General features: G+C 38.8%; 2 protein-coding genes across 3 annotated transcripts; one reads left to right on the forward strand and one right to left on the reverse strand.

The window, feature by feature from the left end:
• Nucleotides 1-2,492: 2,492 nt before the first annotated feature.
• LOC105057154 (uncharacterized protein At5g01610) lies at nt 2,493-10,072 on the forward strand. Of its 2 annotated transcripts, none has more exons than XM_010939640.4 (4): nt 2,493-2,717; nt 2,931-3,091; nt 5,565-5,619; nt 9,561-10,072. In XM_010939640.4, exons 2-4 carry the CDS (start codon nt 3,005-3,007, stop codon nt 9,929-9,931), a joined length of 513 nt encoding a protein of 170 aa, XP_010937942.1. In that variant the 5' UTR covers nt 2,493-2,717; nt 2,931-3,004; the 3' UTR covers nt 9,932-10,072. The 2 variants fall into 2 exon arrangements, with proteins under 2 accessions (XP_010937942.1, XP_010937943.1); XM_010939641.4 differs by having other exon boundaries at nt 2,493-2,687.
• Nucleotides 10,073-13,565: 3,493 nt separating this feature from the next.
• On the reverse strand, nt 13,566-14,476 carry LOC105057153 (uncharacterized). The gene is made up of 2 exons (XM_010939638.4): nt 14,318-14,476; nt 13,566-14,221 (listed from the first exon to the last, which is right to left on the reverse strand). Exons 1-2 carry the CDS (start codon nt 14,346-14,348, stop codon nt 13,692-13,694), a joined length of 561 nt encoding a protein of 186 aa, XP_010937940.1. The 5' UTR covers nt 14,349-14,476; the 3' UTR covers nt 13,566-13,691.
• Nucleotides 14,477-14,802: the final 326 nt, after the last annotated feature.

Below are 14,802 nucleotides of genomic sequence, written 5' to 3' on the forward strand. Positions count from 1 at the left end.
TACCGCGCATCGCAGTAGAAAGAAAGAAGAAATAAAACAGAAAATAATCAAATATATGGATCAGCCAAAAATTGACTCGCCTTCACGGGGCATGCAAGCTTCACTATGAGAAAAGAAAAAAATTATAAGAGGAGATTACATCCTCAACCCTCACACACCCAATCTCTCTCTCACAGGAAACTCTCTCTTACAAAAGCTCTCTCTAGGAAGACCCCCTGAACCCCTAAAGTGATCACTGTCCACTGTCCAACAGTCTGCTTGAAGCCCTTGCTCCTGCTTCTGTCGGTGTCGCACTTCTGTTCCCTGGGTTCTCTACCAAACAAAACCGCACACCATGCCTTTTGTTCTGTGAACAGGACCTTATAAAGGCTTAAAATCCAGGTTATATCAGAATCACACTCCTGATGAGACCTATGAAGATTCTCGACCATCCGATCGTGCCTCAGATCAAAAATTGGTCGTTGGATTGCGTCCGATCACACCAGATCATGCATCTGTTCTCCCAGGAATGGCTCACAGCCGTTCGATCGTGACCGCGAACTCCCTAAGCCACCCGATCGTGTACTGGTCCACGAAATAACACTTAGATTGCGAGAAACAGAGGAGAAATGTCATCCAATTCATGGTGGACCGCGAGAACCTGATGGAAAACGCCCTCGCGGTCCACGCACCCGCTCGCGCACCACCCGGTCCATCATGGATCGAGATACCTGCAGCCTGCTCCCCCGCGTGCACGTTTGAACCTGGGCCATGCCCGTGCGCACGCGTTCGGCTGTGGGCTACTCTCCCACGGTCGGGCTGCATGCCGCCGCACGCGGCCATGCCACCGTGCCTCCGCCGGCCCGCCGCCGGCCTCCGCTATTCTGAATTTCGTGCCAACTTCAATCGAGCGTATCTCGATCATCCGAACCCAGTTTGAGGTGATCTTGGGCTTGTTGGATTCCGTTCATCGTCGCGGATCTTGCTGTGGGGTCAAATCCTAACAAAACAGATGCAGATTATAAACATGAATCCAATGTATTTATAAACAGATGAGGATAAATATACACACACATACATATATTTGGGAATACAGCAACTAGATTACTCTATATTTTTTATAAATACGATCCAAAGCATCAAAGTAAAATAAGTTTTGTAGTAGCATTGAAGCCCACATGATAGAGTTCCAAAGTTTGGCTACCATTGCTACCGATATGTGGAGAAAGATTAAGATCAGTTGGGATGAGATAAACTAAGGTTGGTGAAGTGGTCGGAGCGCCCATATAGAAGGCTAGATTTGCAACAAAAAGTTACCTGTTGAAGGTTTTCAATAGAATCTCTCCGATGCTCGAATCAAATAAAAATCAGAGAATAGTGAAAGAAAAAAAAATCAATGAGAATAAAAAGATGAGATAAATTTCAAACTTATCTAGATCCTCTCTCTCTTTATTTATAGAGGAAGATCGGTGACGGTGAGAGACGACCATTTTTGTGGAAATCATACAGATGGTAATCACATTCGGTGTTCAACATACATGCAAAATAAGTTGTAGTGGCCAGTTTGGTTGTCCGGCGGTTTTGGACATCTTATGTACAAGATGATGGTAGGACAAAGATTTTGCATGTGACTATTGCCAAGTATGGCAGACAGGCGCAATCATTTCTTTAGATTATCCGTAATCAAGATGGCTAAGCCAGCAATCCCCATAAATGGCTATGTATGAAGCAACTGCAGTATTTTTTTGCATATATATATATATATATATATATATTATTTTATCTAATTTTTATGTTTGAGATCAGACGGGTGAAGTGACGGTGTATGTTGGAGGCGTTGCTTGAGCTTCAATTCGAATTTATAAAAAAATCTTGTCAAAATATTTTTTAATAATTTTTTTAATAAAAAATAATAAAAAAAGAGAATGAAAATTAAAAATTTATTTTCAAAATTTTTATATATTTTTATTTATAGAGAAAAAATTGAAATCGTGCACGTTACAGAGTTTTGATTGATTTTTGATTATCGTACAAATTAGGTTGGTGAGAATTTCTTCCTCACGCAGAGCGACTCAATCATAAGATATTTTTTTTTTATCTATATTTTTTTTTGAAACAGAGATGGATGGACTCAATCAACAGAATTCGTTGCGTGCAATAAATGTAGGTCGGCCCTGGCCGAGCTATATGTACATCGGTTAGGTCGAGGAACCTGAAGTGGGGCGGCTCCTATCAATGGAGCATGCTGTGCCAAGGGCATAAGTTGGCTTTGATTGACCTACGAGTACTTCGACTACGTCAAGTGGAAATTTCGGTCAGAGAAAAAATAGGAACGGGCGAACGGTTGCCCATATGGCTCCTTTTGGCCATCGAAATCCAACTTTCGTAGTTCCTTGGTAAATATCGAGGATGAGTCCGACCCAAGCAGAGGTGGAGAGGAGATCCACGACATATATATATATATATATATATATAGAGAGAGAGAGAGAGAGACTGTCCTAAACAACCATGATGTGAAAACCAGTCCCCTCAGAAATCTACAAAAGTATCTTATCAAAAAAAAAAAAAAATCTACAAAAGTAGGATAGAGCCTGCGGCATTCAACATCCAACCGATTACGGTTCCAGAGTGCCCTTCCAGCACCACATGAGAGGCTCTAAGCATTGCGACCGCCGGCCGCTAAATATTGACTCAAATTAAAGTTAGAGGTATCGATCGACTGAACATTTTAAAGAAAGGTAGCGTCCGTGCAAACGGCTAAATATTGCGAGGGTCGACTTTTCCATTACCTTTCGATCCCCCAACCGGTCTAAAGACTTTTTTTTTTTTACTATTGTTGTTGATGCACTAATCAAAGACTTTCTTGCTGGAAGAAAATTCCTACTTTCATCGGGTCGCAGAAAAACCTGCAACCCTTCTCTTCTCCCTTTTAATTTTTCTTCTCACAGCAGCAAAGGAAGAGAAGGGGGCTTCGAACTTGGAGATTTTGGCTCCAGAAGAAGGGGGAAGAGAGAGAGAGAGAGAGATGGACGAGATAATGAACAAGGTGGGGGGCTACTGGTTGAACAGGAGAGCCAACAAGGAGATCTCCTCCGTTGGTGATGACATCAACGTAAGCTCCCCACTCTCCTCCATCTATATCCAATAGAATTCAGTTCGATCCAATTTTCCTTTTTCATCGCTTTGATCTGTTCTCTCGCGCTCGATCTGGCTAATAATTTGAATCAATTGTCCGAGAAAAGTGAAGCTTTGATTTGAATAGGATTTTGTGTTTTGGGGGTTTAAATTGTGAATTAGTTACGTGCGGATGTTTAATTTCAAAGCAGAACTTATTATTGTTGGTGATCTTGCAGTCTACTGTATAAAGATCCTGTCTTTTTGTCTTTACTTTGACCTATTCATCATGAATTAATGGGTTTTTGACTTGAGAATTTTGTCCGGTCCCAACATGATTTACGTTTAGGGCTATATCTGGAATAAATGAATTCAGAACACAGTGCTGCCCTCAAGGATCTTCAATTTTTATTAGAGATTTGGTTAATTATATTTGTCGCGGTGTGGGAAATTAAAGTAGAAAGTTCTTCCATAAAATTGCTGTTTTGTGATGACCGATCATTATGGACAAATAGATAACGAATTGGTGCAAGAAGGATTTCTAAATCAAGTATGATGCTCAAATAAACTTTTTGATGAGTTAATTGTGATTTTACTATCTCCTGTGAAGACTTGTTTTAAACAAAAGATATCCATAGGGTTGATTTCCAAGTGAAGAGGACAGGGAACACATTCATCTTTCGATGGCTTTAAGTTCTCATCCTTTTAGATAGGTTGGAGATGATAAAGAGTTTTTTCTTTTAATTTTTCTGGAGAGAAGACGAAGAAAGATAACATGCTGGAAATCCTAAGTGGTTCTAATGACACTTTTTTTTTTTTTTTTTTTTTGCCATTAGAAATTGTGAGCTGTTTGTGGTACTTGACCTACTGACAGGATCATAGGAAAAGGCACCAGAAGAGTTGTCACAAAACACAAAGAGGCTTCCCATTTGTTAATTTTGTATTAAAAGAACAATGATCGAGTATATCAAGATTGAAAGCAGCAAAAAGTGAGCGGATAAATTTTCTAAAAGCCTACTGATGTCGCTAGCTTGGGAGTTTACTAGCAAGAAGGAAGGGTAAGAGCTAACATTATACGAATCAAAGAGAAGCGTTTATCAATGAACATGACTCATAAAACTAGAATGCTATTTCTGTTATTAAATCTTGTCACTTGACCCTGTTTTAATGCCATAAGTACTACTCAATAATAATGTTTCCAAAAATTTTAGAACATGCTCTCGCACAGATTTTGGATAAACCCGTCTGATGCAATGTCAAATATGCATGCCTATTGCAAGACAATTATTTCATCTTCGTTGGCATGTGAAAAGTTGGTATTCATATGATCTGTATCATTAACAGAGATGCTGGGGAGAGTTAAAGTAGCTGCTGTGGCCTGACAAGAGTGATATATATCTTCCAGGATATGTATATCTTTCATGAACATGTAGGTGCCGTGAATTGCTGTGAACTTGAGTTTAGGTCTACTTTTTGACGGTCTTTGTGAGTATATGTTGGATTGACATTATGCACTATTACAATAAATATCGAGGATTTTTCCATTAAACATGAAGGTTCAGTGATAAATTTAGGATCAGACATTAAAAAAGTTGAGAAAAATGGAAAGGGAATGCAAGGCATATGTGATAAAAATAAAAGGAAAAGAAAAAAGAAAAGAAGAAGGGCCTTGAGGAGCAGTTTGTGAATCATTCATATTAATTTATAAATTTTTGCTCAATTTTATAAATAATTTCTGGTTACATATTGATTCATTTTTCTGACGAAGAGGGATGGCTTAGGTGGCAAAGTTGTGATTTGCTCGAGAATTTCTTTATAGAACAACTTATATCTTCAGTTGCAAACTAGAAAACTGACTATAGAATGATAAAACACTTTTCATGGTTGCCAGCTGATTTATTTGGGTAGACTAAATGATAATAGTGGGACTCAAAAAATTGGATGCAGCAGATAATACAAGTCTGAACAAGTTTGGAAGTCAACTCCTTTTCATGCATCTTGACTCGAGCACCTTGTAAGCTTGTAGATAGTTACTTCAGAACCACTTCACGTCCATGGGCCTTGGCTGTTGTTGCCCATTTTTGTTATTGATATAAATATGTCTCCTGAGATAAAAGGAGAATCTGTCGTATTAATGGCTGGAGTCCACTGAAGTTAATATCTGTTGACAGCTAGACCGCTAATACACTTATTATATCTGCTGGTTACAATTCTCAAATACTTACACCAGGAAGGTTTTTGTCCAACACTCTCTAAGAATATTAGAGATGCAATCACTGCTTACATACTTGGTCATTAGAATTATTTATTTTCCTCGATAAGAGGTCATGATTTCTAAATAATGCTTAAGTCAAAATGTTTTCATATTATGCTCATAACTGGATCCATGCTTTTTATTTTAATACTGTTTCGAAGTGTCCATATAACTTTTCTCTTGTATTGACATAAGCTTTTGAAAATGATGAAATCAGTCACTTTCCAGCAGCATTGAAGGAGGAGCAAAGTGGTTGGTCAATAAACTCAAAGGTGCAGTATCCTTCTTCATCGCTTGTCATTTTTAATTTGTTGTCCTCAATTACATTTGCAGTCTTAACGTTTTTGTATGTTAAGCAGTACATTCTCTTCAGTGTGAGAAAAAAAAATGCTCATAATGACTGGTTGTAGAGCAACAGGCTTCGCTTTAGATTTTCCTTTGTGTTTATTGCATTATCCTTGTTTTCTTTGATGTGAACTTATTAGTGCACCTACCAACGTTGATTGAAATTCATTTTCTAAGCTCTTGTTATCTGTTGCACTTACTTGAGTTTCCAAGGATGTTATTGAATTATCTATTCTGGGGAAGATGACTGCATAATAGGGTCTGTAACTACTTGGTCCCTTTAAAAAATTTAATTTCATCTATCTTATATATGCCAATTTTCAACATATAACCAAATTAAATTTGTTCCTTCAGCAAATTTAATTACTTTGGACTATTCATGAGTGCAATCTTGAATCTGTAAATTTGTTGTTGCTATTTTCACTTACAATGAAACTTGTTTCCAAAGGTTTAAGTTAGCTCTTCTTTCTCGAACAAATAAATTCTAGAACCTTTTTGACTGTCCAAGCCTCAGATCATTGTTGGATGTATGTCCTAGAAGCCAATCTTGGCTGATATATTTCATATCTCTAGGATATGATTTTGTACTTATTGGGCAGTTATATTACCATTCATATTTATGTGTCTATGAATCATCCAAAGAATTAACAAGATGATGACACATATTCTCAAAGAGTTGAGAATTTGAGACATGTGTCATTGATAGTTAATTCCTAAATTGCTCCGATCATAGGATCATCATGGGGATGATGATTGATCCGGATAGACTAGTACACGGATCGCTTCCTTCGGACAGATGGGTCTCGAGTCTGCAGTGTAGAGACACTAGAGTGAGAGTATAGGTGGTTGTTAGAGAACAACTAGCACTGAACGTGACCAACACGAGAAGTCACATGGATGTTTGCTTACTCGTTAGTGACTTTCTTGATACTGCAGTTGTATGACTGGTTCTTTGACCTGAGATGGCACTACTGCTCGCAGTGAGGCTGCTGGAGTTTGACTGACACATCAACATGGATCTCAATGAGTTCTTGTAGTGGATGTTGGCGACAGTTGATCCACTATAGGAGTGGGGTGTGCATCAAGATGGGATCTATCAATCCTAGCAGAAGAGAGTAATCCTATGAGATTTAAGAGGCTGAGTCCTTAAGTCTATGGCCATAGCAGTGTGATTGATGGAAAAGAGTTTTCATAGAGTCACATATGTACTCACGCTGATTGAATCTATAATATAACCGATGTTGAGGTTTGATGATTCATCCATGACCTGCCATCTGCTCGGGACTCACGATAGAGGGACTGTATCATGCGCTAACTGCATCTAGAGGTTCTTTTTTATTCTGCTGGGTTGCAACTACATACTGTTCGGTGTCACTGGTGGATTGTGAGACTCATGAGGATCATCTTGATGACCAATGATCCTTGATGGGCAGAGTTGGAATTGTTTCAATCCACTGAAAAGAGTTTCAATGATATTGTGATAGAGATCACAATATAACTCACTACCAGACAGAATAGAACCTATGAGATCACCACAAAAGAGGTTTTTGACTGATCAGATGGTTGAATTACGATTATGAATCGTAACAGGATTTGATTATCAATTTGATTGATAATTGATTTAATGTAAATGTTTCATTATGTAACCTACTAAAGAGTTAGTAACTTATAAGAGGATTAATTAGCAATAGAATTGCTAATTGGCTCAATTTGATTGAGCAATGGGACTTGTATCAAATCCAATTTGATTGGATTTAATTTAACTAATTATGGGTTTGATTTGATCAACTCCAATAGGGTTATAGGATAACCCCAAAAAGAATCGGATGATTAGCCCCAGTTGAATTAGGATTTGGGTTTGACCCAATTTCTAATTAGACTAGGATGTATGTATTCCTAATTGGACTAGGAATCCTCATTTTCATGGGTGCACCAAATCCTAATTAGATTAGGATTAAAAATTGAGTTTGACTCGAGCACCAAGAAAGAGTCCAATAGGACTAGGACTCCTCCTCTAATTAGGAGACATCTAATCTAAATTAATTGAGCTCCAAATCAGATTTGGATTCCTATTTATTTGAGTCTAATCTGTTCCTAATATGATTAGGATTAATTGATGTTTTAATTGGATTTAAAATAGTAATTTAAACAAGAATCCCATGGAAATAAACCACCATGATTCCATGCGCCCACACCAACCTGATTTGTGCGCCCAAAAATCCCACGTCTCTAAGTAATTTTTGACGCCACTTTTTCCTTCTTTTTGGCGTGTAAGAAAGAAAGGAACTCCCTTATTCCCATGTAGATATCTGGGCGCTAATATGGTTGTGGGCGGTGTCCATATTTCCAAGAGTCCTAAGGTATTAGGACTCCTATCTCCTATTCAAATTAAAATTCTATCTTGGCCTATTTAAACCAGCAATATGAGATGGTTACCAGGGGATTTTAGACCAGGTTATGACGCCAAAGAGGAGCCCCTTTTGTGCGTGAAAAGCAAAGGAGAAAGGGGCGGTGATGAGGTACTTGGCGTGAGGTATGGTGATGCTTCCTATCCTTTCTTTCTTACATAACCAATTGTTGGTTGTTTGGACATCTCCTTCTTCCTTTCTTGTCTATGTTTGGACATAGTTGTCTCCTCTTTCCTTTGTCCAAAAGTTGGATAAAATTCCTACATCTCTATTGTAGAGATTTGGTGTATGGATTTTAGGAAGAAAAGAGAAAAAAGTATTCTTCTCATGATCTCTAGCGTAGAGATCAAGATCCTTCTACATCTTCTTGTTCTCTAAGAGTGTCTTAGAAGAAAAGAAGATTTTTAACCGTCAAGATGCGATCTCTGCAAGGAAGCTAGCACCCCGGTGAGATCAAAAAGGCTTCTGATCAAATCAGAATCTCGTGTGGATATCCGTAGAGGCCGAACACTTGTGCGGCTACAAGGGACCTTCGGAAGACATCCATGATCATCAGTTTGCGGTGAAAATTCATCCATACCAAGGTATGTTCTTAATTTATATTTTTTTTATTTGATTTCTGTATCTGAATCTTGTCTCACATATGATGATCCTGTTTATGGTTTGAAGATTTGATCTTATGCATACTTAGATTAAATTAAATTTAATCTGAAAATTTTAAAATTTCGCTGTATATTTTTTTTTTTTAAAATCATGTGTGCATATAACCATAAAATTCCAACAATCACTACACCTTTGCCTCAGGTCAGTTATGGTGCCTTATTTGTTATATTTGATAGCCTACCAGTGGTGGTTTTGTAATTTTCTTTGAGAATCTTTACTCTTCATGGAACTGATGCTGCTCTCATGTTCTGGTGGGACTGAAGGTGGTATCATTCAAGAGGCTAAGCTTTGCAATTGCTTTGAGATGAGAACCACTGCCGAATGATTACCTTGAGTTAGGTCATTGATAAAATGATGACGGTCTTGACTGAAAAGTGAAAACTTGATTTAGTGACATCAGAGAACTACAAGGCCAATCTTGGCTAACTTGATTTCTGCTCCAACAATTTTTGGATTAGACTGCTCAAACTCAAAATCTGCTGTAAGCCTGTAACTGTCAAAAAAAAGACTTTTTTCTCTTGTTACTCTGGGTATCTATGGGGATGGTATTGCTGATGATTTCCCCTCTTCTTCTTTCTTCTGACTTATCCTTTTATGAATAATTAAAAAAAATAAAAGAATTTAAATATAAAAATGCTTTCCTTGTTTGTTAGATCTTTTTTTTTTTTGATAAATCCAATATGCATAATGCATGACATGTCCTCACCTATAAACTTTTATTTTATTCTTATTCTCATTTTTTTCATTTCCTATAACTTGTTGCATGACTTGCCTCATTGAAAAATGAATAATTCCAGGAAAGATGCAGAAACCCCTGCCTGATCTGCTGCTGGAATATGATTTACCAATAGGCCTCTTCCCTCGAGATGCCACCAACTATGAGTTCAATGAAGAGACACGGAAGCTCACTGTGTTTGTACCTTCTGTATGTGAGGTTGGTTACAGGGACTCCTCTGTCTTGCGTTTTTTCACCAGTGTGACTGGGTATCTAGAGAAGGGAAAGCTGTCAGATATCGAGGGAATGAAGACCAAAGTTTTGATTTGGGCAAAAGTGACTTGTGTCGCAACTGAGGGATCGAAGGTCCATTTTACCACTGGGGTGAAGAAAACCAGGAGCAGAGGTGCATACGAAGTCCTCAGAGATGGTATCAGCATAGACAAGTTTTAGGTTGCTATGGAAATGGCAAGTATGTCTGTTATATGAGCTAGGGTTTGTGACTGTTAAGTTTGTGAATATAGAACTCTTCTTTCTTAAACTTTGTACAAATGGATGTTTCTCACTCAGAATGCAATCATACTTGTAGCAGAATGTGTCATTTGTTACTTACAGAAGTATGAATCTTGTGGTTCAACCTTTACACCACCTCCATATGTTTCATGAGTTTTCTGGATTCTAGCTCAGCTGTCATCAGTGGTGGGTTTGAGATGATTTGTTGCCTGACTCCAGTTTCCTATTCATATTTATTTATTAAGGTGCTGCTCATGTTAAAGCAGAAAAACTATGCAGGCCCATCGCTTGGTATCTTTGTCAATTTCTTCATAACAGTTGCCAGTTGGTTTTCAACCAGGCATCATTCCAAGTGTTCAATTATTGCTGTTTATATGATCTGTTCCAGGGCCTGTTTGGAATTCCACCATCCAACTCTTGTGATATCCACAACATGAGTTGGATTCGTGATTAAAGAAAGTGAAGGGAGAAGGTTGCAAGCTGTGAAGGGTGGGCAGTGCCAATTTCTCTTCAAATGTGAAGTTTTCAGGATCATGATGCCCTCTGACTGCACAATTTTATGGTTTGCGATACCGAGACTGACTAATGCTCTGGTTCAGCAAAGGAAGGGTGGTTGAATGATGAGTTGCCACCCACGTATCATATGGGCAGAGAAACTAACTAATAATACTGAGACTTCTTCAGTCTTCCTCCTGGTTTATTCATTACCATCCACTTAAAGGAGCATGCACTACCAACTCTTTTGAGAGTAATGGGCATAGATGGTCTTTCTCTTGTTTATTCTACAGAGATTTGGAACTTGCAAACTCCCATTGGATTCTCAACTAAAGCAAATAGACCCACCTTGTTAGAATTGTTTACTGTTATTCTGAGAATAGTTTCCCGAGGATCCACTACTGGCCTGAGCAATCTCTCTCCAGCACCAATCCATCACTAATCCCCTGTCCCATGTAGAGTTGCAGACTGGTATAATACACAGGGAGGTTGACTGTTGCATGAGGTTGGGCTATTCATATGAAAACAGGGAATGAGCAGCAAATAGTGGAATTCAGCAGCACTTTTATTCTCTATGTAAAGAAGTAGAAGGCTGCGTCTGAAATTTATGTTTAAACTACCAGATGGATATCTCATGTCTACTATGCAAATTAATGTCATGAAATGGCTTCTAGAATACCAGTAATTTCTCTTCAAATCCAGTTATTGATCTCAATCAATCTTCGTCCCTGGATCCTACTGCAACTTCATCGATCAATTTTAACATGGGGCTGTTTCACTGCAGAGTTATCATAAAGATGTTGATAATGTTGGCCGACTTACCACGGACAGATATTCCCACATCCCTGCAATCATATACCGCTAAGTTTTTCTCTGTTGTTTTTTTCTTTGCTAAGCCTGCTCAAATGAGTGGCTTTACACATGTGGATGGATAGTGATAAAACTATAAACTGACCCTGTAAACCAGAATATTTATGTAGCGATTATAATTTAGAAAAATATGATCATGTAAACAATCATGCCCACACCAAAGAAATGATCAGAAAGAACAACATGTTCTGTGACTCTACCATTCAGAATATAGTTTCATCACAAACATGAACATGACTGGGAATGACTGCCAATATCTACTATCATATCAAAACCATTCCGCTGGTAAGGTGGGAGTTGGTGATGGCAATGATGGATTTTAATGCATGCTTAATGACAGTTGGATTTTAATGATCCAATGAACAGATGATGATTCGGCACCAAATAGAGGTGTTTCATGTTTGGACGACTTTTGTGTTGCACAAGGATCACATGCACTGGCAAACTGGCATCAAATTTTACACCATGAAGTCACTGGTTGAAGGTCCACTAGCACAAGTAGCTCAGCTCTAAACAGAATCCTCCCTCATCCATGTACTGGATACAGTAACCAATTTAATGGATGGTTTGTGCCTAGGGATTCCAGAGTCTCCAGAGTCCTTTCTCCCTGCCCTTTATCACATATTGACCGTACCAAAATGCTGGCAGCTATTTTCCAGATGAAGCACGGGTGCCTTGTCATAATAGGGCATCTGAACAGTCCCTCCAAGTTATAAAAGGGATAGCATGCTGGAGCATCTTACATCCATATATGAAATAATTGGCAATGCTCAGGCATATTGCAGACAAGAAATGGAAGAGAATTAGAAGATCAATAGGAAATCTTTCTACACCAATGCAGGAAGTTCAATAAGCCAAAATGCATTTCTTTATAATATCCAGTTGTTCACCTTTTATTATGTGTGTGTGTGTGTGTGTGCATATTTGCTGACTATACGTGCTGAACTCTGTGGAAACACCTAATGTAAGCACTCTGTACTGACACATTGCAGTAGCAATTTCAAGCAAGCTGACAGTGCCTAGAGATGGAAGAACACATCAAATAGAAGCTGGGAAGACTTATTCACCAAGCCTTATTATATATACGCATATGTGAAGTTCCAACTTCCTGAATGATCTATAACTTCTGCTAGTCAGTGCTTCAAAGAGCACTATCTTGATACTGGAAAAAATCTTTTAGCAATAATCAGCCTTCCTCACATTTAAAAGGGAGGATGGAAAAACAAATGCAAGCCAACTGCTTTTGAACAGTTAACAAAGATTCATTTACCAAGCACACATGACCTTTAACATAGTGCACTAGGTCATTATTTAAAATTTACCCCTGATTTGTCTACATTTAATTGTAGTACTTGGTCATCAAATTTCCTATATTCTGAAGAAGGAATCCTACGTGCAAATCAAACCCACTAATTGATATTTTGACCAGTAAAATATCATCTCAAGAGATCATGGAGTGTTTGATTAGGGTTCAAGCCAACAAAAGGTAGACAATTAGAAGGTACCAACACATGCAATTTAGGGTCAGGGGAGAAGGGAATAAATGAATAATATCCATGCATCTTCAAAAAACACAAAGAATGGAGATTATCACTTTTATAAAAGGTTATGGACTTGGTTGGAGAAGAATATGAAAATATTGTGGAAGCTTGGGGGCCCTACTTCCGTTGTTTAATTGTTCTGCCTTCTTCTTGGATTTGCTATGCTCCTTTCTTTGGTTCCCTACAGGATCATCTTGTTAGCAAAAATGAAACTTCATAATTCCTTTTCTTTATTACACTCCTCGATAAAATCATCTTACCACTCAACCTGAGCATGCCTCATATGCAAACTCTAAACATATAGAACTAGGTTTACCAACACTGCAACCTAACTGAATTCTCAATGCAACATAAGAGGTTAGAAAAATATATAAATCTTCGTGCAATCAATGCTCTTCAGCTAGCCAAAATTTGTGCACAAAAAAGAGTTTTGGAGAATAAGCCAGGTCAAATATTTAGCCCATCATGAGTGCTCAACTATACAAGGATATTAGAATTCAGAAAAAAAGATTTCCAGCAGCTTAAAGATCATCAAGCAAACAAAGAGCTGTTTTAATCTAGTGCAAACATACTCTTAGAAGTGCCAATTACGTTATAATCTCATAAGAGTCAAGCTCACATCGTATAAAGGTATCAACGGAAGAAAACCAACAAAGATGCTAAAATAATGAGGTCGCAATATCTCCACCATATTCATTTCACCAAAGATGAGGGCAAGATCCAATTTTTTTCAGCATGAATAGTGATATAAAGTAAGATAAATCATGAACAGATATCAAAGATCCAGCCTTTTTTTAGTTCTGAGGAGTGTCCTCGCCCCTCAGTCTCCTGAGCTGATTCACCCACTGGTCTTCCGGCACTCGATTCACCCAATCCGGAGGGATCCCTTGGAACGAGACCCCCCTCATTGCGTCAACGATCCTCGCGGCGTTCTCCGGCGTCAGAGGCGCGCTCCTCCGGCTCTCATCTTCCCTGAAAGCCCTCGAGATCGACGCCTCCCTCTCCCTCGCCCTCTCCTCCTCCTCCTCCTCCTCTTCCTCGTCGTCGTGGTCGTCCTCTTCCATTCCTCCTCCTTCCCCATGTCCATTCAAATCCAATCCCGAAATACCGTTCACCATATGGATCTGGAAGAAGCTAGGGTTAGAGTTCTGGCCGTGAATCAGACCGCTGCAGCCGTTGGAACAGACGGGGGAAGAGACTCCGAAACCTCCATCATCGTCGGAGTCGGAGGCGGCGCCGTCATCAGAGGCGGAGATCGGGCGGTAGTCGCCGTCGGGGCCGGAGACGTCGGAATCGGCGTCGGATTCCGCAGCCGAGCCATTCTCTGCAGACATGGAGAGGAGGGTTTTAGGATGGAGTTACGAATCAAGGAGCCGACAAGGATAGATTGGGTATAAGGGAAAAATAGAAAGAGAATTACCGTGGAGGAGAACGTCGCGTGAAGCGGCCATTTAAGCGGAGGAGTAGGCTGACGACGATGCCTCTTACGGCCGGAATTGTCGTTCGAGATCAGGAGGTATCTCGTCACGCCCGGTCGACGGTAGCTATGAGAGGGCTGAGGTCCCAAAAGATTAAATTGGCAGGATTTACGAAATAATTTTAAAAAAAAAATGGGATATGGCTGCCAATAGCCAATCCCGGCAGGGTCCAGCTCCATGGGAGGTTGAGTCGGATTCACCAACTCAGCAGTGGACCGATATAATTATATAAAATAATAAAATATATAAAAAAATTAAAAAAATATTTAATTAAGTTTAAATTTAAAAATAATTATCTATTTAAATTTTAAATAATTTTTTTTGATTTGAAACGTAATTTAAAAATAACTATTTAAATGAGATAAAATGACCCAATTACTTTTACAGTTATAAAGCAATACTATATTATTATAAAATAATATTATAT

This window comes from Elaeis guineensis, chromosome 14, assembly GCF_000442705.2.
Source record: "Elaeis guineensis isolate ETL-2024a chromosome 14, EG11, whole genome shotgun sequence".
In the NCBI taxonomy this organism is placed as follows: Eukaryota; Viridiplantae; Streptophyta; class Magnoliopsida; order Arecales; family Arecaceae; genus Elaeis; species Elaeis guineensis.

What these genes read in the sequence shown, in the direction of transcription:
- LOC105057154 (XM_010939640.4), top strand. Translation starts at nt 3,005, where the DNA reads ATGGACGAGATAATGAACAAGGTGGGGGGCTACTGGTTGAACAGGAGA. An exon ending in CCGTTGGTGATGACATCAAC is followed by an intron (nt 3,092 to 5,564) that starts GTAAGCTCCCCA and finishes TGATGAAATCAG; the next exon opens with TCACTTTCCAGCAGCATTGA. An exon ending in GTTGGTCAATAAACTCAAAG is followed by an intron (nt 5,620 to 9,560) that starts GTGCAGTATCCT and finishes GAATAATTCCAG; the next exon opens with GAAAGATGCAGAAACCCCTG.
- LOC105057153 (XM_010939638.4), bottom strand. Translation starts at nt 14,348, where the DNA reads ATGGCCGCTTCACGCGACGTTCTCCTCCACG. An exon ending in ACGCGACGTTCTCCTCCACG is followed by an intron (nt 14,222 to 14,317) that starts GTAATTCTCTTT and finishes CCATGTCTGCAG; the next exon opens with AGAATGGCTCGGCTGCGGAA.